Here is a 25,683-nt window from a genome sequence, read left to right on the forward strand (position 1 = left end):
GCCCGCCCAGGGGCAAGAAAATAAAAATAATAAAAAAATTATTAAAAAACTATAGGTAATACTAAAAGTAATTTTAGTAAAAAAAAAAAAATTACAGGAATAAGAATGCTATAAAAAAAAAAAAGAAAAACGCTAATAAATTTATACTTAAATTAAAAAGGCATGCTAATAAATTACAAGGGCTAAAGCTAACTAGTAAATATATAATATATTTATTTAATTTATTAAGTAATTAATAGTCCCGCGCTAAATAGACTTTAATAACCTTGTAATTTTAAAAAAAATTACTAAAAGGGTTATAATAATAATAATATAACTTAAAAAAAACTTTTTAAAAAAATTATTATTTGTAAAACCATACCAGGCAAATAATATTAAGAAATTTAATAATTAAAAGTTAAATATAAAAATATATTTTAAAACCTTCCTAACCTACTACCTAAATAATAGCCATAAAATATTTTAATTTATTAAATTTTTAGTAAAGGACCGCAGGCGGGAATAGTTTAATATTTATAAAATAAAAATTATGTTTATTTAAAAAAAATTTCTTAATATATTAATTAAAATAATTAATAATAAAATAGTGCTAGTTAATAACTTGCTAATTAAGTAGGGTAACATAAAGTAGTAACCATAATAAATTATTAAGTAATTTATATAATTACTAAACTAAATTAAGAAACACTTATCCTATAAGTATAAAAATAATTAGTATTAAGAACACCTGTACTAAAAAATTTTAAAAAATATATAAAAAAAGTTTCTTATTTATAAATACTAAAAGCTAAAATACTATAATAATTATATATTATACTTAACAAGTGTTAAGAATAACATGCCCAAGCAAAAAAAAATAATTATAAAAAAAAAAAAAAAGTTTTTTAACTAAACTTGCATAAGGCCATTAGTAACTAAAGTTAAGGTACTTTTTATTACTAAAAAAAGTATAAAAGTAAATACTAGTATAAAATAACCTAATAATTTAAATAATTTTTTATTTATAAAAAAGCCATACCTAGGCAAATACTTAAACTATAACCATGCTAAATATTTTAAGTAATATTACTAGTTACCAGGCGGAGGTTAAAAAAAAAAGCGCCTTTATAATAATAACTTTTAAGTAAATTTAATAATATAAAAAATATAAAACCTTAAAGCTTTACGCGGTATAAGCTTTAAAAATTTATATAAAATAAAAAAATACACCGCGGGCCTGGGTAATCTAGGTAAAAATAAAAAAAAAWAATAAAAAATAATAATATACAAGGGTTTTTATTAACTTTAAAATAAAAATAAATTTTATAAACTAGTGCTGGGCAAAGTCCTACCTAATATAAAATAAAAAATTAGCCTATAAAGTACGCGTAGTTAATAGCCATATAATAATATCCTATAAAAAACATATACTTATAGTTTATACTAAAGATTTTACGCGTAATATATAGTATTATTAATAAAACTTTAAAGTTATTAATATTAATAATTATAATATAATTTTAGGATTTCTATGGCTGCTAGCCGCGATGCCTATTTTAAATTAATAAATTAATAATTAAATATATAGTTAAAAAGTAAAGTATAATTCTAAATATTTATAATATATAATAATAATATAAGAATACGCCGTAAAAATTGCTATAAAAGTTAAAGTACTTTTAGTATAAATTTTTAAGTAAGGAAACTATGTTATAATATATCTTAATAAGGCAAAGGTTAAAAAAATCCTACTACCTAAATAATATTATAAATATATAAATATATTTTTTAAAGTAAAAGCAAATATTTTTATATTTTATTAATTTTATAATTATATAATTAAGCTATAACCTGGTGCTAAGCCTTTAAGCAAGTATATTTACTTATTATTTTTAAAAAAGCTTAAGGTTTTACGCGAATATATTAAAAAAGTATTTAAAAAAGGCTAAATATACTTATTAAAAAGCCCTGCGGGAGCTTTAGTACTATTTATATTAAAAAAAAATAGCAGCCTATATTTTTATATAAACTATTAAGGCCTAAATACTATTATAATTAAAAATATATACTTACTACTACTGCTTAACATAACCCTTAATTATTTAAAAATAGGAAAAATTTTTATATAGCTAAATTTATAAAACACGTACTATAAACTCTAAATTTACAAGGGAAATAAGTAAAAAACAGTGTTTAAAACGCAATTTAGACTTTATAAATATTAAGTTATGCTATTTAAACTAGTAAATATACTAGTAATATTCTAATTTTATATAAACCACGCCCTAGCTAGGCTAATTAACATAATTTATATTACCTATTTAAATAATATTATTATTTTTTTAAAGAATAAAAAAAATATAAATAATATATATAAATAGTTCTTAAGAGATTACATAATTTTAAGCTATATATAAAAGTTAGTAAATGCTTGTTTTATATTAAAAAGATTAACTTTTTAGGCTTTATTATAACCACTAATAGGATTAAAATAAAACTAAAAAAAGTCTAAACTATTATAAAGTAACTAATACTAAAAAATATAAAAAAAGTAGTATTTTTCTTAGGATTTTGCGGCTTTTATTAAAAATTTATTAAAAATTATAGCTAAGTCGCGGCAGTGCTATTTAACCTTATAAAACTTAATATAGTTATAAAATACTTATTAAAGGGAAAGGTCCTAAAGGTATTTAATATATTATGCCTTAAATTTATAAAATAGCTATTACTGCAACACTTTAACCCTAAATTATATATATAATTATAAATTAATACCTTAGGGTACGCTATTACTAAAGTATTATTTTAATTAATAAAAAATATATAGTGGTACCTAATTACCTTTTAGTCCTATAAATTAAAAAACGCGGAAACCTGGTATAAAACCTATAACTTTAAAATACTTATAATTATAAAATACTTTTAAGTTTGGAGATACTACCTTAAAAATAGTAAATTTTTTATTAAAATACTTATAAATTATAATAATTTATAATAATTTATAATAACCAAGAACCTAACGCGAAAATAAGTGTAATAAATTAAAAAACTTATAGCTTTTAACTTTATTATTAAACATTGCCCGGGGGTAAAAAACCTAGCAAATACTTTAAGTAAAAAAGTAAATTATATTCTTAAAAAAGGGGAAAAAAAAGCTATAGGCGGGATAGTTTTTTATAAATTATAAAAGTAATTAAATAACTAATTACTATTATACCCGGAGTTTAAGTTATAACTTAATATATAAGTTATTATAGTAAATAAGGACCTGCATGTAAATAAATTATAACTAAGTATTATAAAACTACTTTAGGTGGCCCAAGAATGTAATAAAAAATCTAAAAAAATAAAAAATAACCTTATAAATTTAAACTATAAAAAAAACCTTAAGTATTAAAAAGTAATAAATAATAACTTATTATACTTTAAAAACTAAGTTTACATGCTAAAGTTAGTGGTACTTTATAAAAAAATTATAAAAGTAAACCATAATAAGCCCTAAGGTAGGCATTAGGGTATTAATATAATTATTATAAATATTTTTTAAAGGTACTATTAGCTAAATATAATTAAATATATTAAAAAACATGTTAAAAAGTGTAATAGTTACTAAAAAATCGCGGTTTATAAATATAAATTATATAAATTATTAAAACCACTAAGCCTATTAAGGGTATTTATAAAATAAATTAATATAAACTTTATTACTAGTTTACTACTTATAAAATATAATAAGCGTGTATATAACGCTGTTTTAATAATAGTTAAAATATATATTAAATTTATATGGTATATTTTATACTTAAAAAATATTAACATGGAATAACTTATAAATACCCTTATAAATAATATTTTTTGCTTTATTAGCGTACTAAAAAACATGGTTAGTAATTATAAAAGTTTTTTTACTAGTATATTTTAGGCTATACTAAGCTATTACCTGGGCGTAAAATAAAAACTATTTATTATATATTACCCATAGATAAATAGCTAAACCAAGAAGTAAAACCAAGTTTTTAAATACTATTTCCGTGCTTATATTAACTAGTACTAGGATAATTAGCTATAGTAAATTAAAATAATATAATTTATAAATAATAACATGCATAAGTAGTTTATAGGTTACACACTTATTAAAGCCCTTATAAATTTAAAGGTAATTATATATATTAATATTAAGGGGCCTAACTAGGTATTAAAAATTAGATTTTAAAAAGCTATAAAGTTTAAAAAAATCCGCGTAAATTTAAAAAAGTAATTATAAAAGTTAAAAAAAACTATAATAGCCTAATATAATAAAAAGCGCAAGAAAATAAACTTTAAAATTAATAACTATATTATACTTTATATAAAAAATATTAAGTTAGCAAGACTAAATTATAAATTAAGTAAAATACTTATTAGCCTGTTTTTAATAATTATAAAATAGGGAAAATAGTTTTATAAGCTACTGCTTTTACTAAATATATAATAACTATATAATATTTTTTATATTATATTTTTAAAACCTTACCATAGTAACTTATTTTAAGCATTAAATATTAGCCCTATACTAGTAAATAGCAAGAAGGAATACTTTGTTAAAAAAATTTTTAATATTTATAGATTTAAGGGTAAAGTATAATACCTTATAAAATAGCAGGGATAAAATAACATAAAAAATAATATATAAAAACTAAAGGCTTATATAACTAAAATTATAGCACTTAAAAATTTTAAGAAAACCTATAAAAATAAGTTATGTAAAGCAAAAAAACATTAAATATAAATATTTATATTTATAATTTACGCGCACTTATAAAAAAGAAAAAAAATATGTTATTTTTACTAATTAGCGGCGCCCGCAGGGCCTTTTAATAAAAAAAAAAAAGAAAAATATAAAATAAAATAAAAAATAATAAAAAACTTAAATAAGCGGCTAAGCCGCGCGGCGCGCAGTACCTAATATATATAAAATAAAAATTAAGCTTATAAGGGCGCTAACACCAACACTTAATATAAAAGTAACCTTAATAAAAATTTTTAAAAGCGTTAAGGCGTAGTAAACCCCGCACTAAAAGTAATAAAAGTTTATAAAAAAATTAATAACATAATATAGTGTAAATTAAAATATATAAATATATACTTAGCGGCTAAAGCCGTACTTATATAAAAAAAAACTATAGTTACTAAAGCAGCACTAAACAAAGGTTTAAAAATTAAAAAAAAAACTATTATAATAAATTAGTAAACTAGAACGCGGTAACACTACAGGAAGAAAACTAATTTATATAATAAATTATTATTTTTATTAAGGGGGGCACTAACCTATAAAGCAAAATTAAATATAAATATAATAATATTTATAAAATTAGCTACTTATATATTAATAGTTATAATAGTTTATTAAATAGCTACTTTAAATACTTAACAAGCCGCCCTTAAGGCAGCAAGGTTTTTATAAGCTTGTGGATTATTAGCTCCTACACGCATGGTATTAATAATATTAAGAATATTTTATAATTAATTACCTACTAGGGCAATATTAATAGCTACATACTTTAAAAATACCCTTTTTATATTATAATAAAACTAGTACTTCCTACCCCCTTAGTTGCAGGTAAGGGCTTTTATTATAATATTAATAATAAATATATTTTTATTTTAGTATCTTGTGGTAGTAACGCACATAATATATTATGGAATATAAAAATTAAGTAATAAAGTTATAAAGCCCGGGGGTGGCAAGGAAAAAATATTAATAAAAGCCCTATTAATAAGGGCGGCGGGAATAATAGTAGGGGTAGTAATAATAGTAGTAGCAGTAGGGGTATATAAGTATTAAAATTAAATTATTTTAATAGCTAGTATATTAGTAGTTATTAATATATAAGTAAAAGGCAGGGAAATATAATTTTATATACTAAAGGTAAAATAAAAAGTAAAGGCTAAAGCCAAGGCTTAACTACCATAATAAAAAAATATAAAATAAAATATTATAATAAAATAAATAACTATTAATAATAGTATCTAAAGTGTAATATAAGATTATATTAAATATTAAAATAAAAAAAATATAAAGCAAAGGGCAAGCGTGGAAAACCTTAAAAAAAAAATAGGGTTAAAAACACGCGGTATAATAAAGGCTATAATAAAGGTAAACCATGTTTAATTTAACCACTAAAAATAATTTTAAAAACATAAAAATAACAAGAGCTAAATGCAAGAAGCTTATTAACTAAATTAAAAAGGTAAGTACGTAGTAAAATATAAAAAAAAGGTGGATAAAAGACTAACATGGTAATATATTAATAGCTAAAATAAAATAACTATATATTATAAATAGCTGCTAAAGGCATTAAAAAAAATATAAAAATAAAAAAACTTAGCTATCCAAAGCTTAAAGCTTTATTATAAAAACTAAGCATAAAGTAAAATAAAATATACAGGCCTAATAATATTAACACGGTAGCTAATATTATTAAAATAAATAATATAATGCTTAAAAAGCATAAAAAAGGGTAAATATAGGGTATTTTAACTTTAAAAATATAATTAAATAATTAAAAAATAATAAAAATATAATAAAAAGGTGTATACTTACAGGAGCTATCTTGCTTTAAATATTAAANAAAAAGGTGTATACTTACAGGAGCTATCTTGCTTTAAATATTAAAAAAATTTAAAAAAAAAAAAAAAGAAAAAGAGATTACAAGAGCGCTTTAATATTAAGACTAAAATACTATGCCTAGCCACTACAGGTAGTAACACTATATTTAGATTTAAAAGTAAAGTAAGATAATTATATTAATTTTTTATACCTAACTTTAAATATAAATTATATATAAATTATAATACTTTATAAACCTAAAGATAGCTTATTTTATAACGCTTAATAAAATTTATAATTTAAATTATATTTTATAAAGTATAAATATAAATTTATAAATTGCAAGGGTGTAATTACTTAAAAAAAGAAAGTATTATTATTACTATTATAGTATTATAATTATATAATATTATAATAACATAATTTAGCAGCCTAAGGCTGCCGGGTAAAAAAATATTAATATTAAACTAGCCACGCGCCAAGGCGGCGGCTAGTTATATAATATATAAAATACTAAGTTTAACTTTAAACTCTAACTTAGAGAATTAGTAATTAGTTTCTACTATAAATACACAACGCCTTTCCTATTGCAGTAATTCACATTCTCCTAAGCTCACCGCAGTATACAAACGCGACTCACATAATATTATTATTAGTATTATTATTATTAAGCAGGTAATTTTAAAGGCTTACTATTATAAGATTTAATTACTAGCCTTTAAAAATAGTGATTTTTAGATTTAATAGCTTAAGTAGTTAAATAAGGTTATTTAAATTACTTTAAAAAACTAGATTAATATAAATTAAAGTTATTTTAAAATTAGTCTTTTTTACTAGCTATATTATAAACTTATAGGCCTAGTTTTTTATAGCTTCCCAAGTTTGCTAAATAAAAATAAGCATGTTATATTAAAATTTTTAGCAAGTAATAACTAAAGTAATTAAGGCCTTAGTATTTTTATATTTAATAACCTAAAAGGCGCGGAGTTTTTTTAACTGCTTAGGCACTTTAATAAAGTGTAATATAATTTTTAAGGCCTTGTTAAAGGTGGCTTTAATAAAAAGGTAAAATTTAATAAGAAGATTTTTAATAACTAGCTAAAGGCCATGTAAATTATAAGAAATATAAAAAATATGTTTTATACCTAGCTTTGCTATAAAATAATTTTATATAATTATTATAGTATTACAGGTGTTAAAAAATAAAGAATTAATATAAAAAAAGTTAATACTAGCCTTATTCTTAGTAAAGTACTTTTTAATATGGTTATATATTTAATTAAAAATTTAATTTATATTTAGAGCTGTATCCCCCGGTTTCTTAAGGTAGTAAAAAAAAAAGTTTTTATAAGTATTAAAATACATAATTATTATTTGCTATTTATTAACTATAGTTATTTTATTAATAATAATATTAAAATAGCATGTTTTTAAAAGCTTTATAATTACAAGCTTTAAAATTTAAGTATAGTACTAGTTTAAAATCGGGCTAGTAATATTATAATAATTTAAAGCCTTTATATTAAAAAAAAAGAGGAGTTTTTAAAAATAAGGGTTATTAAAAAAAAAAAAGGCCGCGTGCTAGTAAAAATAGCTATTTTAATAAGTTAATAAGCTTTTTACTTAAGATTACTATTAAAAAAAAAATTAATTAATTAAAAGAAAGGCCTAAAGGTATTAATTTAATTAAGGCAAGGTAGTTAATACACTTTTTTATAAGATGGGTTTTTTATTAAGTGGAGTTTTTAGCGCGTGTCTAGGTGCAATATTTATATTTAATAGTTATAATTTAAAAAAAGGTTTTTAAAACGCGTTAAAAAATCTAAAAAAAATTATAAAAATATAAAAATACCTTTTTAATAATAGTGGTGTATATAAAATTCTTTTTTAGCAAAGGATTTTATGACCTAACCATATTAGTAAAGTTTTTTAATTTTTTAATAGGGGTAATAAAGTTTTAATGTTTAAAAATATATATTTTATACAAGGTGTAAATTATAAATATAGGCCTTTAGTATTTTTTTTATGCAAGTGGTTAAAAATCCCTGCATTTAATTAACTAGTAAAAAAGCTAAGCGCTAAGCTACACTTTAATTAGTTAGTTTAGACCCACTTTTATATCACGTGATTTATTACTTTGTTAGTAATGAATAAACCTTGGTCAGCGATTTTGGGTAAGGAATTATTCTTTACGGTAAATTGTACAACCCTAATGCAGCGATTGCATCGCATTCGCTCCCGCCAGCCCCCTTTACCCGGGCATTGTCCGACGCCAACCCTCATAGGCTGCGGTGCACATTCCAGCGGCAATCGAACGGGAGTGGTTGATCCTGCGTTCGGCACTAAACTATCCCCAGGAACTCGAGCATGAGCCCCCTGGTGTTGGTGTTGGAGCTGGGTCGGACAGCTGGCAAGCCAACTCAACGCACCAGTCTAGATGTATCCGGGGCGGCTGAGCTGACGGCCTGCTTGCGACTCTGCGCAAGCTCCAGTTGGTTCGAGATATGGAGACGCCTGGTTAGGCATGAACCAAGTTCCAACTCGTTGACTCGAAACGCTGCTGTGGATGCCAGGATGGTGAGGCGCCGAGGCTCGAGCATCTTCGCTGGATTTTCTCCATGGCTGACCATCCCACGCCTACGGTTTCAAAGCATTCGAGTCCAGGTTGTTTGAATCGAGAGGAGAATTTCCTATTCTATTATCTCACATGCTCCAAGCCCACCACATCATGCTTGCTTTTGTGGTCCCAAAGCCGTAATGTCATTAAGTTACAAATTGTAGGCAAACCCGCAGTCCCATCCAATGGTTGCTCCCCGAATAAATCAGTATGCTTGCCCGATCAAAGGGTATGAAGCCAGGCGGGAGATTGAAAAAGAGAAAAAAACAAACACCCGTACACCGAGACAAGGGCACGCAAACAACCCTATCAGTATGTATACACATAATGCAAGAAATAAAAGGAGATCATATCTAGAAAAACAGTAGGGGAAATAGTAAAAAATACAAGAGCCCGTCCATACAAGGCGCATGGCGGTCGATCAACATGATGGTACATTTAGGGCTTGTTCTCACCCTGGTTCTCGCCCTGAGACTGCTGCTGCTGCTGCTGCTGCTCGTTCTGAGCCTTGTGCATCTTGTCGAAGAGGGTCAGGCTGGCGGTCTGGAGCTCATCGGTCTTCTGCTTGAGCTCGTCGGCGGTGGCAGCAAGCTCGCCAGACTGGTTCTTGGCAACGAACTCGCGGAGAGTGTTGATCTTCTCGCGGATCTGCTCAGCCTCGGCCTTGTCGAGACGGTCCTCGAACTCCTTGAGAGCCTTCTCAGTGTCGTTCAGGACGCTGTCAGCACGGTTGGCGGCCTCAATAGCGGCCTTGCGCTCCTTGTCCTGAGCACCGTACTTCTCAGCATCGTCAACCATGGACTGGATCTCAGAGTCAGAGAGACCGGAGCCAGAGGCAATGGTGATGGACTGGTCCTTGTTGGTGGACTTGTCCTTGGCGTGGACGTGGACAATGGAGTCGGCGTCAATGTCGAAGGTGACCTCGATCTGAGGAACACCACGGTGGGCAGGGGGGATGCCAACAAGCTGGAAGTTACCAAGCAGCTTGTTGTCCTTGACGAGCTCACGCTCACCCTGGAAGACCTTGATCTCGACAGCAGTCTGGAAGTCAGCAGCGGTGGAGAAGGTCTGCGACTTCTTGGTGGGGATAGTGGTGTTGCGGTTGATCAGACGAGTGAAGACACCACCGAGGGTCTCAATACCGAGAGAAAGAGGGGTGACATCAAGGAGCAGAACGTCAGTGACCTCACCAGCGAGGACAGCACCCTGAATAGCAGCACCGATGGCGACAGCCTCGTCGGGGTTGACGGACTTGGCGGGCTCACGACCGAACAGGGACTTGACGGACTCGGTGACCTTGGGCATACGGGTCATACCACCGACAAGGATGATGTCCTGGATCTCGCTGGACTGCAGGTTTGCGTCCTTGAGGGCCTTGCGCACGGGGTCAACAGTGCGGCTGATGAGAGGGTCGACAAGAGACTCAAGCTGAGAGCGAGTCATCTTGAGGTTGATGTGCTTAGCACCGCTGGCATCAGCAGTGATGAAAGGAAGGTTGATCTCGGTCTGGAGGGAAGAGGACAGCTCGATCTTAGCCTTCTCAGCAGCCTCACGGATACGCTGGATAGCCATGCGGTCGCCGGAGAGGTCGAGGCCAGACTCCTTCTTGAACTGCTGGACAATGTGGCGCACAAGGCTGATGTCAAAGTCCTCACCACCAAGGTGGGTGTCACCGTTGGTCGACTTGACCTCGAAGACACCCTTTTGGATCTCGAGAACGGAGATATCGAAGGTACCACCACCAAGATCGTAGACGGCGACAACGCGGTCAGCCTCCTTCTCAAGACCGTAGGCAAGAGCAGCGGCGGTGGGCTCGTTGACGACACGAAGGACGTTGAGACCAGCAATCTGACCGGCATCCTTAGTGGCCTGACGCTGGGAGTCGTTGAAGTAGGCAGGGACGGTAACGACAGCGTTCTTGACGGGCTTGCTGAGATAGTTCTCAGCGGTCTCCTTCATCTTGTTGAGAACAAACCCTCCAATCTGAGCAGGAGAGTACTTCTCGCCGCGAGCCTCAACCCAGGCGTCACCGTTGGTGTGCTGGACAATCTTGTAGGGGACCTCCTTGATATCACGCTGGACCTCAGCGTCGGTGAACTTGCGACCGATGAGACGCTTGGTGGCGAACAGAGTGTTCTCGGGGTTGACAACAGCCTGACGCTTAGCGGCGATACCGACGAGACGCTCGCCGTCCTGGGCGAAAGCGACAACGGAGGGTGTCGTGCGAGCACCTTTTCGCTGATTAGATAGGTTCACCGCGCAGAGCTGCGGAAACTGGGGACTTACCTTCGGCGTTCTCAATGATCTTGGGGGTCTTGCCCTCCATAACAGCAACGGCAGAGTTGGTGGTACCCAAGTCAATACCGATGACCTGGCCCTTCACCTTCTCTTCCGTTGAGTTCCATCTCCGAGTAGCGGCGCTGGGGAGTCTGAAAGCGGGGGCACGGGCGAAAGGAGCAGTGCGCGGGAGCTGGAAGGAAAGTTAGTTTCGAAGTCGTGGTTTGCAGGTGTGCCGGGATGAGAGCATACCGCGCGTGAGAGACGAGATGAGAGCATTGTGATGGGAATATGAGCAGAAAGAACAAAAAATAAAATAATACAGAAATTAAACGGCTATAGGACACACTCCAATCGATTCAATCGGGAGGGAAGAAAGGATGGATAGGATGGGGGTATGATGGAGAGAGATAGTAGAGACGAGGAAGATTTTTCTGGCTAGAGGAAGGGAGATGGACGGCAAGAAAAGAAGAGCTACCGGAGAGCTTCGGGCCGTGGTCGAAGACCTTTTGAACTAGGCCTGAATAGGGCGAAGCCAGAGGAAACTCATAGAAATGATCAGACCGTTTAGCCAATGAGAGTATATACATCTAGACCGCCTGGCAGCCGATCTTGCCAGCTCCACAACTTCTCAAAGTACGGAGTAGATACTAGCAGCTTCCAAGAAGGTCTCAAGGCACGCGATGCCGGCCTCCTCCCCTATATCTGGGCGATGGTTGTCTATTGTGAGGTATACTATATGCATATAACTCATTCGAGCATCAAGACCATGGTCTATTTCTCGATATCAAGGGCAAAGTCTGTGTCCACGTGACTCAGAGGTGGTTTGGCCGAGGCTTGGCCTTGCCTTTGCTCCGTTATAGCCGGTAGACATCAAAGAACAGCCTCACTTGCCACTACAGGCCGCTCTCAATAGGCAAAAATGCTCTGCTCCGTAGAGCAGTGTCTGGCAATTTCCATTAATAGTTGGGTTAAGGACTGTGGCCTGAATCGCCGAGCTTGCATTGCATTTTTATTTAATTCTCTATCCCCGTATTCTGCCTACACTCCGCGCTTGATATATATATCCAACGTGGGTTGAAGACATCATCCTTTCCCCGTAAAGTACATAGTTAGAGAGCGAAACATAACATGGTACGATAGATATAATCTAAAATGGATACACCTTCCATGTTTATGGCAGTATTTGCAGGTTGACCACTGGACCATATTCCTCTTGTTTGGCCTCCGAGGTTGCCCTGCAGGAAATCTGTATAGTAGTTACTGTTTTCTACATTTTAAATCACCAATTGCCAGGTGACGAGGCTCGTGGACCTATAGAACAGACTTCAAGCCGACTTGAAGAGATCACACCACGCTGGGCACCAATGAACGGGACTCGAGACCCTACTCGACCTTCCCCAGATGTCTTACGTCATCCCCCGACCATGGCCTTCGCTCCTAGGCTCTGAGCCCGTTCTCTAACAAGAAATGTCTTGTGAGGACAATCAGGGAATGGGTTCCGTTTCTCATCTCTCTTTCATCATTTCCTATATTCACCTGCAACCAGGGAAAAAGTGGGAAGCAACAGGAAAAATCAAACCCTACGCTAATAACATAGCTGCAGGTGGTGAGCTGGCCCGTGCCTATCTCCAGGTATCTTGACTTCCTGAGGTCCACCACACGCCAATCATCCGTTCTTCTAGAACGAGACTATCGCCGTCCTAGAGTTCAAAGCTTACTGTTATTGCTGTCGTCTTGTTGCTTTGTTACCACTGCGTCGACAACAGCGGCGCTTCTTTCTAGCTGCCAACAACAATGTGTGGCTTTGACCGACTCTCATCATGACTACGGATAGTACCCTGTCGTCAGTTCTCAGTCCTACCTACAACCCCTCCCGAATTGCTGTTCTGTGCTGACGCCGCCTAATCCAACCTAGGTATCAGCCAACGGAATCCCTCGTTCTTCCGACAAAACGACGTTTCTTCCCATTCAGAATACCCAACTAGTCTGTCCCACTCTTGGCTCGATCAGAACTGCCCCATGGGCTAACATCCTATAGCCATCAACAACTTCGCCATTATATTAGTACCGCCGATCAGGATCGGATATACGTCGTCGTTGATCGAGTAGTCTACTCAATTCATATCTCATCACGGAAACGGGAGACTGTCGCTGTTATTCCATTCGAGCCCAAGTGCCTTGCTGCTGGATATGGCTGGATCGGGATTGGAGGAACCACCAATGGCGAGTGCGCCTTTGTGAAGCTTTCAGATTGCAACGGGAGTGAATTCCGAGAGACACCAGCTGCTCAAGCGGCAGATGTGGACAGTGCTCTGCCAATCGATCTAGTGGCTTCTCAAAGAAGCCCTCCAAGGGCATCCGTAGAAGCTGAAACAATAAACCCAAGCCCTGGTGATAGGCCACTACCGGAGGTCCAACTGCATAAATTTGGTGGTACCATCGTGAACTCGGTGACCATTCACCGTTTACCTGGTGATGAGACGGGGTTCATGGACGAAGATGTTGCGGTGCTTAGGTATTACGATGAATATCCATCGTTGGGCCAGAGTTTGCTAATGATGTATGCAGCAACAATGACAAGACTGTGACGATATATTCGATCACGCGCTCAAAGGTCTTGAAGAAGATCTGCCACCCGGCGTGTATGAATTATGCGATTATCTCGCCGGACTCCAGTATCTTAGCTGCGGTTGGTGATGAAGCTAACGCATACTTTTATGGCCTTACCCGCGACTTTTCTACCGTGGTTTCGGCTGAAGCCGGTGGAAAGTTGAGTGGCTGGGCTTTGGACCTTCTTCTCTGCATTGAGATGGAGATTGGCCCGAGGATCGAAGACCGATGTTGTTTCACCATTGCCTTTTCTCAATCTAATAGACTGTGCGCTATCGGGTCGCAATCTGGAGTGATCTCTGTCTTCGATGTTAGGGTCATTCAAGGACGCTCTATGGGCCCTTCTGATGAGAGTCCAATTGTCTGTTATTTCAACTCATCAAGACCTCCCTCCAGTGGCGGGGCTGTGCGCTGTATGAGCTTTGCACCTGAACCTTGGGATCTCCTTGTTTGGCTCGAAGATAGAGGACGTGCTGGGATTGCGGATGTGCGCCAGGCTTTTGTCCGCAGGCAAATCCTTCAGCTGGACATGAACGAACCTGCTATTGAAGAAGTCGAAACGGAGCCAATTGTTGATGAATCTACGGGGCTGGGGTTTGATCTCGATATCGAAACACCTCCCGAATCGCAGCATGACCTTGACGCACGGGCTATTCTTGACTCAATTGAGGGGCACGCAGTCAATCGGCGAGGTGAATCTGATGCATCGACGCTGCAAGAGAGCATGATACAGGATTTGACGGAAAGAGAGAGGTTGGTCATGGAATTTCTGAACACGGCGCGCTGGACGTCGAGGTTCGAAGATGGCCTGACTGACCGGCTGGCTAGAGGCAATGTCAATTCGCATCCACATTCTGGATCTCGCGCAAGGCATCAAGGTCCCACAAGCGGAGCTAATAGGGCACCCCGTCCTACTTCACCTCGGCCTGTCATACTCTCACAGAGCAATCTTGACGCGAGAAACACAAGCGCGGACATGGACAGTTCAACGCCCGATCCACAACCGAGTATCACATTAAGCTGGACTGCTTCGCCAGGGGAGCTAGAGTCGGCCACGTTGGCTAATCCAACTCATACTACGGACTCAAGTTCAAGTGACCAAAGTGGCTCCAGTAATGAGAGTGGAAATTCTGGTCGGCATCGCGGGACCATAACCCGACCGTCGGTGAATTTTGACTACTCCAGCAGTATACCTTTACTGCCAGGGAGAAATCACCAGCGATCTCGTTCTGTTCATAGACGCTCTGAAAGGCAAGATAACAGCTTGGACGTTCCCCACAATCTGAGAGCGAATATACTAGCCGTGGAGCGGCTTCGACGACAGCGACTTATTAACGAAGCAGAGGCATTAAGCCGAAACAGCCTGCGTGAGCAGCGCTATAACCAACAATCCTCGTTTGGATTTGATCAAAGCCGCTCCTCACGTTGGATTCGAAGTGTCATCAACGATCCTCCAGAGCGTAGCTACGGCATGGCACGCCGAGATTCGGATCCAAGCAGCTCCGCCGGACTTGGGTTTGGCGTCGATGGGAGATCGCTGTAAGTAGACGTACCGTGTCTACGCCGATAGGAGCCGACTAATCCGACATATAGGTATATCGCAACCGTGACTGGGATTTTTGAATATCAAATTAACATCATGGACCGAAAGACGTTCCCAGTGATTACGTACAGGTAACCGAAGGACTTGAGACCCGTCTGGTCTAACCCCTAGCAGAGGACTGCCCGTATCAGGTGCTCCGGGGCCGTAAAAAGCAGTTGGTGCAACTAACGACTCGGTGTTTTTCGGAAAAAATTCAGGTTTGGTGTTGCCGCGAGGACGGGAGGCTCCTTGCTGGTTAAAGTTATTGATGATACCTTATTATCATAATCCTTCTAACTGTGTATATTTCGATGTGCTTTCAAAATCACAAGGCGCGTGTTGCGACTGCTGTAGATTGTACAGTTGCTAGTTCTTACCGTTTTTATTGCACTCATACGAGGCGTCTAGGAATCAGTCTCGAGTTACTAAAATATTCAACTTATATTGTTCACGGAGAATACAGATTAGACCATGACCTCCATATTCACCAGTTGCACATGTGCTATCTGTTAATTATTCACTTCGGGCTTCGCTGTATAGATTCGGCGGGCTTCAAGCAAACGGCTCCACCAGGCGCGGCCACAACGTCACTTTCCGCTGCCGCGGAAAGCTCTTGTTCTTTGAACCTTCACCCCGCCAATACGCCCGCGCTTCTGACTTGGGTATGCGCCTTGCTTCGAAAGCTCAAGTTCCTCCATTCCGAACCATATAATTCGGAGTAATTCTTGTATAATCGCTGGGACTCTTCCGCCCCCGGCCATTCACAGCTTGTTCAGGTACCGCACTCACTTTCGGAGGTGTCTTAGAACCAGCGACTGGGCCGAGGCGCATTCTTGCCGTTGATCAGACTTTTGAGGAAAGCTATCGCTAGTCGAAACTCGACCTAATATGGAGACACTTAGCTCGGCCTTAGCCGATCTCGACCTGGGTTCGCAGGGCATCGGGGGGAAGACATTTGATGAGCTTATCGCCGAAGAAGAGAACGGGACTTACCAGAATCACGCACCTAGGCGCAGACCGCGCCCATCAGCCGCTCAAGTGAGACGCGATTTGGAGAATGAGTTTCTTACTCCGTCGCCTCGATTTAGCTCCGAATGGTTGAACCGTCTTCAGAGGTGGGTTTATTTTATCTTGGGATGTTAAGCGCAATGGGTGCTAACTCTAAGATCAGGAGATGGGATGTGTCAACGGACTATAACGACCTCTTTGAAGTGGCTGGGACACAAACGAGGACGATTGTCCGATTCGACCGCGAAGGTCTTGAGGGCCGTGTCACTGGATATCACGAAGTGACAGTCCCCGCCAACAGCGCCAATGCAAAGAACTCGACGTCTTTGCTTCGCCGACCTGCAGGCCGGGCTGATTTTGTTAGGGGCGCAGCGGGATTCTTCCCGTTTGCCCCTGGTGGCTTGGATGGGGTTGAGGCGATTGCGGAAATGGAGACTGAGATTCAGACGGCCGGACCTTCAGGAGCTGCTGGGAAGCAGGCAGGACTGGACCGGATTATTAATTTTGGAACCGAGGGCGGATTGTTAGAGGTCGCCCCTGGATTCTCGCGCGGACTGAAGTTTGAAGAAACGAAGTCGAAAGAAGCCGCAGAAGAGGACGAGGAAGTTGAAAACACCCTCCAGCAAGAGGAAAGCAATATCAATCCTGATCAGGATGAAACTTCATCCGACGTGGGAGGGGTGAAAATAGATGACGAAGAATCTGCCGATGAGGATGAGGAAGAGGAGGACATCGACTCCCTGCTACCGGTTGAATTCCCGTCCCTAGAGCCGCGAGCTCCGCTCCTCTCAGCCCTCCAGAAAAAAGCAGGCAAGGAATGGGCACACCTTGTGGACGTCAATAAGGAGATTACGAATTTCCACGAACTTGTTCCAGATATGGCCCGCGAGTGGCCATTTGAGCTGGACACTTTCCAGAAAGAAGCTGTCTATCATCTCGAGAATGGGGACTCAGTCTTCGTGGCTGCACATACTTCAGCCGGTAAAACAGTCGTTGCAGAGTATGCTATTGCATTAGCTGCTAAGCATATGACAAAGGCGATTTATACCTCGCCGATCAAAGCGCTGAGCAACCAGAAGTTTCGCGACTTTAAGAATGAGTTCGACGACGTCGGCATCTTGACGGGTGATGTTCAGATCAACCCCGAAGCAAGTTGTCTGATTATGACTACTGAGATTTTGAGGAGTATGCTCTATCGTGGAGCGGACCTCATCAGAGATGTCGAATTTGTGATCTTCGACGAGGTCCACTACGTAAACGATCTTGAGCGTGGTGTCGTATGGGAGGAAGTTATCATTATGCTCCCGGAGCATGTCACGCTTATTCTTCTATCTGCTACAGTACCTAACACTCAAGAATTTGCGTCGTGGGTGGGCCGAACGAAGAAGAAGGACATCTATGTCATTTCGACGGCCAAGAGACCTGTTCCTCTTGAGCACTACCTATGGGCAGGAAAGGACAAATTCAAGATTGTCGACTCCAACAAACGATTCCTCGAAAATGGCTGGAAACAAGCAGACGATATTATCTCCGGAAAGGACAAGCTCAAAGCTCAAAAGGCTGCAGAAGCCCAGGCGCAATCTCAAGCAAGCAGAGGTGGTCCCCAGGGGCGAGGCCGGGGACAAGCGCCTGGCCGTGGTGGCCCGAGAGGAGGCGGAGGCGGAGGCGCGCAACGCGGAGGAGGACAACGAGGCAGGGGCCAGCCAGCAAACCGAGGAACAGGAAACATTGCTCGTACCGGGAGAGGCGGTGGACGCACAACAGCTGCACAGGACAGGACTGTCTGGGTACAAGTCGTGCAACATTTGCGCAAGGAGAACTTGCTGCCGGCCTGTATCTTCGTCTTTTCCAAGAAAAGATGCGAGCAGAATGCCGACTCATTGTCCAATCAAGACTTTTGCAATGCTGCTGAGAAGAGTCTTATCCACATGACCATTGAGAAGTCCCTTACCCGGCTCAAGGCGGAGGACAGGACATTGCCTCAGATTCTTCGACTTCGCGAATTGCTGAGCCGAGGAATTGCTGTCCACCACGGTGGACTCTTACCGATCATGAAGGAGATTGTCGAGATCTTGTTCGCAAAGACCCTGGTCAAAGTCCTCTTTGCTACAGAAACATTTGCCATGGGCCTGAACCTGCCTACTCGTACGGTCGTCTTCTCTGGATTCCGTAAGCACGATGGTAAGAGTTTTAGGGATCTCCTGCCTGGTGAATATACCCAAATGGCGGGACGTGCTGGCCGCAGAGGTCTTGACAACGTCGGCTATGTGATTGTCGTCAACTCCGGCAGGGACGAGGCACCACCTGCTGGTGCACTAAGGAAGATGATTCTTGGTGACCCAACTAAACTTCGATCTCAGTTCAGGCTTACATACAACATGATTCTGAACCTGCTGCGTGTAGAGGCGCTGAAAATTGAAGAGATGATCAAGAGAAGTTTCAGCGAGAATGCTACGCAGGCCTTGCTCCCAGAACACGAGAAACAGGTGCAACTCTCAGAAGCTAGTTTGGAAAAGATCAAACGAGAGCCGTGCGAGATTTGCGATGTTGATATCGCAACTTCTCATGACGCTTCCATCGAGTACGCAAAGCTGACAAGCGAGCTGCATCTTAACCTCCTCTCGTCGCCTGTCGGCAAACGCCTTCTTATGCCGAAGCGTTTGGTTGTCTACCAGAAGGTGATTGGACGATCCTCCACAATAAACCAGCTCAATTGCTAACCATTGTGCAGGATGGATACCGAACGGCAGGTGTTATTGTCCGAGAGGTCGGAGGAGGCGCCAACCCGGTCATACAAATCCTCGAGATCGGCAAACTGACCAGCAAGCGTCATCCCAGCGAGATTCTCCCATTCCTACCAGCGTTCCGGGGATTCTTGAACCCTCTCCCAACCCGTGCTGCTGATATGACGCTCAAAGTCTTCAAGATCCCGATTACGGATATCGAATGTGTTACCAATACGATAGTCAAGCTTAGTGGCCCAACGTGGTACCTCAACATCAAAAAAGGTTTGGTTGGAACGTATCTGGTAAAGGGATGTGGCTGACCTTCGTTGTAGAGGCGATGCGATTTGCAGACAAGGAGCTCTCTAAGTTATGCTCTTCATGGACCACACCGGTCTGGGACGAGCTAGATTGGGCTCGAATCAAAGAGCTCCAGCTGAGGGACATACTGGATAAGCGTCGCGATCAAGCTAGTATCGCCCAGTCATGCGACTGCTTGAAATGTCCCAACTTCCTGAAACACGTATGTCCATAAAACTCCCCTGGCGAGACGGTCCACACTGACAGGCCTCTAGTTCGAGATGCAACGCGATGAGTGGCAAATCAAGGAGAACATTTCGCAACTGAAGCAACTCATGTCGGATCAGAACCTTCAGCTCCTTCCCGACTACGAGCAGCGTATCCAAGTATTGAAGGACCTAGGCTTCGTTGACGAACAGTCCCGTGTGCAGCTGAAAGGGAAGGTAGCTTGTGAGGTAAGTATTTGAGCAAATCATTTTACGAATATGTACTAAGACATTCCCTAGATTCATTCCGCGGACGAGCTCGTTTTGACGGAGCTTATCTTGGAAAATGTCCTCGCTGAATACGAGCCTGAGGAGATAGTCGCGCTGCTGTCCGCCTTTGTGTTCCAAGAGAAGACAGAAAACGTTCCCACGCTGACCCCTCGCCTGGAGAAGGGCAAGGAGGCCATTGTTAGGATTTCGGAGAAGGTAAACGACGTGCAGATTCAGCACCAGGTCCTTCAGTCTACCGAGGACATCAACGACTTCGCCAGCCAACCGCGATTTGGATTGGCAGAGGTCGTCTACGAGTGGGCCAAGGGAATGTCGTTCAATCGAATCACGGACCTCACGGATGTCATGGAGGGCACTATTGTGAGGACGATTACCCGACTGGATGAGACCTGCCGCGAGGTGAAGAATGCGGCGAAGCTGGTTGGAGACCCAACGTTGTATGCGAAGATGCAAGAGGCGCAGGAGAAGATCAAGAGGGATGTGATCTTCGCAGCGTCTCTGTATATGTAGATGCTATCAAGAGACCTACCTGTATGTAATATTTGTGCCGAATAGATATGGTTCCCTTGTGTCGGAAAACCACGTGGGCAACGCCGGTCTTTATTTTTTTTTCTGCCAGAAGAATTCGTGACTGCAAGACTGCAGGGATCAGGCACCACCACGCTAGTAGACCGCAGAACAATGTAAATCACAGATCATGCGAGGAGCATTACTAAGATAACCACATGGGATGATCATCGGCTTTGTTAGAAAAACCAAGCAGCCGTAAACTCTGCTGGCGCAATCGCCTTTGACAAAAATTCTCTTACCGCGCGGGGCGGCAGGCGGTCTGATTCGCTGCCCTAGACGCGGGGCCAACACCGCCTGAAAATCCACGAGAGAAAGAAAACCAAAAGTGCTTGAGGTCTCCTCAATCTTATTGATCCCTCCTCTTATCTCCCCCTCTTCGTGGCCTCTGACTCCCGCGTATCTCATCACTTTGTAACGGGGCTTTTCTTTTTCTTCTGACTCTTGATTTCTGCAACCAGGGGGTCGTTGCCGGAGCGAGATGGATGTTGCAGCCCTGCGGAACCGCATCCAGTCCACACTAGATGCCAATGCCGATATCAGACGGCAGGCGGAAATTGACCTGAAATATGTATGTGCTTTGTTGCGGAGACACGTCTGTGCTATGCTTGCTGACCATCCCTCTTCCGTTCATAGGCCGAGACGCAGCCAGGTTTCATAAATGCTCTTTTGGATATCCTGCAGGGGGAGCAGGTCAACGCCGTTCAGCTGTCGGGTACGTTGTGTCGACACATCCCTCCCCTGGGGTCTACGGACTGGAGCTTTTGGACTCTGCTGCCTTACCCCGCTAGTCCCTATTTTGGACCCCGCCTTTACTAACTGGAAGGTACCGGCAGCGGGTGTTTACCTGAAGAACCGTATCAACCGAGGATGGTCAGCTATTGAGGATAGCCCGTTACGTGCACCGATTGCCGAGGAGGAGAAGCCCGGTTTCCGCGAGAGGCTGATTCCAGCCTTGGCCTCTACGCCTCCGAACGTTCGCGCTCAGCTCGTCCCTCTGCTCCAGAAGATCCTTCAACATGACTTCCCCGAACAATGGCCTGGGTTCCTGGATATCACGATGCAACTGCTTGGCACGAATGATGCCGGTTCTGTCTACGCCGGTCTGCAGTGCTTGCTAGCCATCTGCCGTGTATACCGCTTCAAGGCCGGGGACAAACGGGAGGAATTTGACAAGATCATTGAGCACTCGTTCCCTCAGTTACTCAACATCGGATCGAAACTAGTGGATGAGGAGAGTTTGGAGGCGGCGGAGATGCTCCGCATCGTGGTGAAATCATACAAGCATGCTATTTACGTGGGTCATTTGGATAGTCGATACGTGCACGGGATGGGTGAACTGACAAATGGATAGTTCGAGCTCTCACCGCATCTGCAATCGCATCAGGCGACAGTCGACTGGTGTACTCTTTTCCTGCGAATTATCGCCAAGGAGCCTCCAGCGAACGCCATGATGGAATCCAAGGAGGAGAGAGAATTGGCCCACTGGTGGAAGTGCAAGAAGTGGGCATATGCCAACCTTAACCGCCTCTTCATCAGGTGTGTATACCAGTTTTGCCTGTGGTAAATCAAGTTCTCCTAACAGTGATGCTCAGATACGGAAACCCCACGACTATGACGAAGTCCAGCACCCCAGACTACTCCCAGTTTGCCAAGTCGTTCATTACAACATTCGCACCGGAGATCCTCAAGGGATACCTGCAGGAGATTGATAAATACGTTTCCAAGGGCCAGTGGCTGAGCAACCCGGCACTTTCGTACACTATGATCTTTTTCGAAGAGTGCGTCAAGCCCAAGTCAATGTGGGATCACCTGAAGCCGCACATGGAGAACCTGATTGCCCACTTCGTCTTCCCTATTCTGTGCCAGAGCGACGAGGACATCGAGCTGTTCGAGACAGACCCATCCGAATACCTTCACCGAAAGCTGAACTACTACGAGGAGGTCTCCGCGCCCGATGTTGCCGCTACAAACTTCCTGATAACCCTCACCAAGAACCGCAAGAAGCAGACTTTCTCCATCCTTACCTTTGTCAACGGTGTCGTTAGCAAGTACGAGGCTGCTCCGGATGACCAAAAGCTGCCGAGGGAGAAGGAAGGTGCCCTGCGCATGATCGGATCTCTGGCTTCTGTCATTCTGGGCAAGAAGAGCCCCATCGCGGACCAGGTTGAATACTTCTTCGTCCGTCACGTTTTCCCCGAGTTCCGTAGCCCCCACGGTTTCCTCCGTGCGCGTGCCTGCGACACATTGGAGAAGTTTGAAGCGCTCGACTTCCAGGATCCTAACAACCTGATGATTATCTACCGGAACATCCTCGAATCCATGACAGACTCTGAGCTGCCTGTCCGTGTGGAGGCCGCTCTTGCTCTCCAGCCTCTCATTCGACACGATGTCATCCGTACCTCTATGCAGCAGAACATCCCGCAGATTATGCAGCAGCTTCTCAAGCTCGCCAACGAAGTTGATGTTGACGCTTTGGCTAATGTTATGGAGGACTTCGTTGAGGTCTTCTCCGCTGAGTTGACGCCTTTCGCCGTTGCTCTGAGTGAGCAGCTGCGTGATACCTACATGCGTATCGTTGGCGAGCTCCTGGAAAGGAACGCTGCCAAGGGCGAGGAGGACCAATATGGTGATTTCTTAGACGACAAGAGTATCACAGCTCTTGGTGTCTTGCAGACTATCGGCACATTGATCCTTACTCTGGAGAGCACACCTGACGTACTTATGCACCTTGAAACCGTCCTTATGCCCGTCATCAGCATCACTCTCGAGAACAAGCTCTACGACCTCTACAACGAAGTGTTTGAGATTATTGACAGCTGCACATTCGCCTCGAAATCAATCTCTCCGACAATGTGGCAAGCCTTTGAGCTCATCCACAAGACGTTCAAGGCCGGAGCTGAGCTCTACCTGGAGGACATGCTGCCTGCGCTCGATAACTACGTGGCGTACGGCTCCCAGACGCTTGTTCAGAACCCTGCATACCTTGCCGCGATTGTCGGTATGGTTGAGGACATCTTCCGTGACGAGAAGGTCGGCGGTGTTGACCGGATCTGCGGTTGCAAGCTTGCCGAGACTGTTATGCTGAACTTGCGCGGCTACGTCGACCAGTACATCCCTGTCTTCATCGAGCTTGCGATGCGTGTCATCGATGCTGGAGAGGCGCGTACGAAATCCTACCGTCTCCATTTGATGGAGATGGTCATCAATGCCATCTACTACAACCCCGTTCTCACTCTCCAAGTCCTTGAGGCCAAGGGCTGGACCAACAAGTTCTTCAGCGCTTGGTTCTCTACTATCGACGGCTTCAGACGTGTCCACGACAAGACACTGTCCATTGTCGCTATCACTTCCCTGCTCACCCTGAATCCTGCCGATGTTCCTACAAGCGTCCAGCAGGGATGGCCTAGATTGCTTCAGGGAGTGACTAGGCTGTTCCACACTTTGCCCGCCGCTATCCAGAGTATGTATCTCTCATTTCGCTATCAATACTGAAACTAACATCTTGCAGACCGACAAGAGGCGACCAAGGAGTCGGACTTCCAGTACGAAGAAGAGGACGAGGATGACGAGGGTAACGACTGGGAGGGTGAAGTTGAGTGGGCTGAGGGCGAAGACGAGGGCGGCCCGGAGGGTGACATTCCTGACGAGAGTGCTGCGTATCTAGACTTCCTGAACAAGGAGGTGAGTAAAACTCGTTCATTTTTTCAAATTCGTAACTAACATACCGCTAGGCACAGAAGTTTGGCTCTTTCGCCGGAGACGACGATGATGACGAGCTTGACGAGGAAAGCTTACTCGAGACTCCTCTAGATAAGGTCGAACCATATGGGCTTTTCAAGCAGGTGTTCATGAGTATGTACCACTTTAATCCTGTATGAGACACGAACTAATTGGGTATTAGACCTCCAACAACAACAACCCCAGCTCTACGAAAACCTGACGAATATTCTTAACGACGAAGAAAAGAAGATCATTGAGTCCGTGTTCCACGAAGCCGACGCAAAGGCCCTGGCCGCGGCCAACGAAGAGGCCGCCAAAGCAGCTGCCCTTCAAGCCAATGGGAATCAATAGATCCTGACGTTGATGAACAGCAACCGGTAGCCGACGCTATAGTCATGTTGGCTCTGGAAGCAAAACATAGTCTATGATATAAAGGATGCAATGTTTATGTCATGCCTCTTCGGCGTCTCGATTTTTTGGGCACATGCTCTTTGGTTTGTGTCGACTGTCAAGCGGCCACTGCATTGGCGCTGCCATAACGCGACCTATGCCTGTTGTTTTCTTTTCTGTTTAGAATGTTGTCGCGAGATTTACTTTTTTTTATCTCCCATTTCCTTGCCATTTACCCTCATGACACATGCGTTATTGGTTACGAATCTTGTCAAAAGTCCCTTTGCCCTGTCTCACCACCTATCCTCCGACCCGACCCCCGACCCCCGACCCCCAAGTTAATGAACCAATTCACTTTTTTCCACCATATACCATGGCATGATCATGAGCAATATAATCTTCAATTCTATCTCCTTGGTCAAACAGAGAGAAGACGACAGTGGACGAAGCATAAGCATGGAAATAACCACTTCGTACGCTGGAGCCCTGATACTTAGCGTCACGTGACGTATATAGATCGAGATACTTCAAACAGTGAAGGGTACCACGCGTCATACTTCCGAGCCTTTGTCAATCATACACCGGCTGTTTCTTTTCGGAGAAGCCCAGGGGCACTGTGATCCGCCATTATGCAACAGTACAGCTCTTGTGGAGAAGCTCTTGCTGCTCTTCCATAGTTTGCGATACTAGACCCGCAACGTCATGATGATGACGACCAGTCTACACTGACATCGGTTCTCCAGTCCATCCTCATATATAAACCTCTTCTCCCCTGCATTGCCCAGTCTATCAGACCATATCACATCTACACAGACTAC

General features: G+C 41.0%; 4 protein-coding genes across 4 annotated transcripts; 3 read left to right on the forward strand and 1 right to left on the reverse strand.

Moving 5' to 3' along the window:
- Positions 1-9,623: 9,623 nt before the first annotated feature.
- DSM5745_02444 (Hsp70 family protein) lies at positions 9,624-11,741 on the reverse strand (the record flags this gene model as incomplete). Its single annotated transcript, XM_026744460.1, has 3 exons — positions 9,624-11,416; positions 11,472-11,655; positions 11,715-11,741. The coding sequence occupies 3 exons, from the start codon at positions 11,739-11,741 to the stop codon at positions 9,624-9,626; spliced, it is 2,004 nt and encodes a 667-aa protein (XP_026607623.1).
- Positions 11,742-13,285: 1,544 nt separating this feature from the next.
- Positions 13,286-15,753, forward strand: DSM5745_02445 (uncharacterized protein; the record flags this gene model as incomplete). The annotated part of the gene is made up of 5 exons (XM_026744461.1): positions 13,286-13,308; positions 13,381-13,449; positions 13,504-13,980; positions 14,034-15,614; positions 15,669-15,753. 5 exons carry the CDS (start codon positions 13,286-13,288, stop codon positions 15,751-15,753), a joined length of 2,235 nt encoding a protein of 744 aa, XP_026607624.1.
- A 792-nt stretch (positions 15,754-16,545) lies between these two features.
- DSM5745_02446 (SKI complex RNA helicase subunit SKI2) lies at positions 16,546-20,695 on the forward strand (the record flags this gene model as incomplete). Its single annotated transcript, XM_026744462.1, has 6 exons — positions 16,546-16,772; positions 16,829-19,343; positions 19,397-19,673; positions 19,724-19,911; positions 19,964-20,143; positions 20,195-20,695. The coding sequence occupies 6 exons, from the start codon at positions 16,546-16,548 to the stop codon at positions 20,693-20,695; spliced, it is 3,888 nt and encodes a 1,295-aa protein (XP_026607625.1).
- Positions 20,696-21,233: 538 nt separating this feature from the next.
- DSM5745_02447 (putative nonsense-mediated mRNA decay protein (Nmd5)) lies at positions 21,234-24,826 on the forward strand (the record flags this gene model as incomplete). Its single annotated transcript, XM_026744463.1, has 8 exons — positions 21,234-21,323; positions 21,389-21,467; positions 21,544-22,049; positions 22,107-22,291; positions 22,348-24,215; positions 24,264-24,436; positions 24,487-24,607; positions 24,657-24,826. The coding sequence occupies 8 exons, from the start codon at positions 21,234-21,236 to the stop codon at positions 24,824-24,826; spliced, it is 3,192 nt and encodes a 1,063-aa protein (XP_026607626.1).
- Positions 24,827-25,683: the final 857 nt, after the last annotated feature.

This window comes from Aspergillus mulundensis, assembly GCF_003369625.1.
Source record: "Aspergillus mulundensis strain DSM 5745 chromosome Unknown scaffold_1, whole genome shotgun sequence".
NCBI lineage: Eukaryota > Fungi > Ascomycota > Eurotiomycetes > Eurotiales > Aspergillaceae > Aspergillus > Aspergillus mulundensis.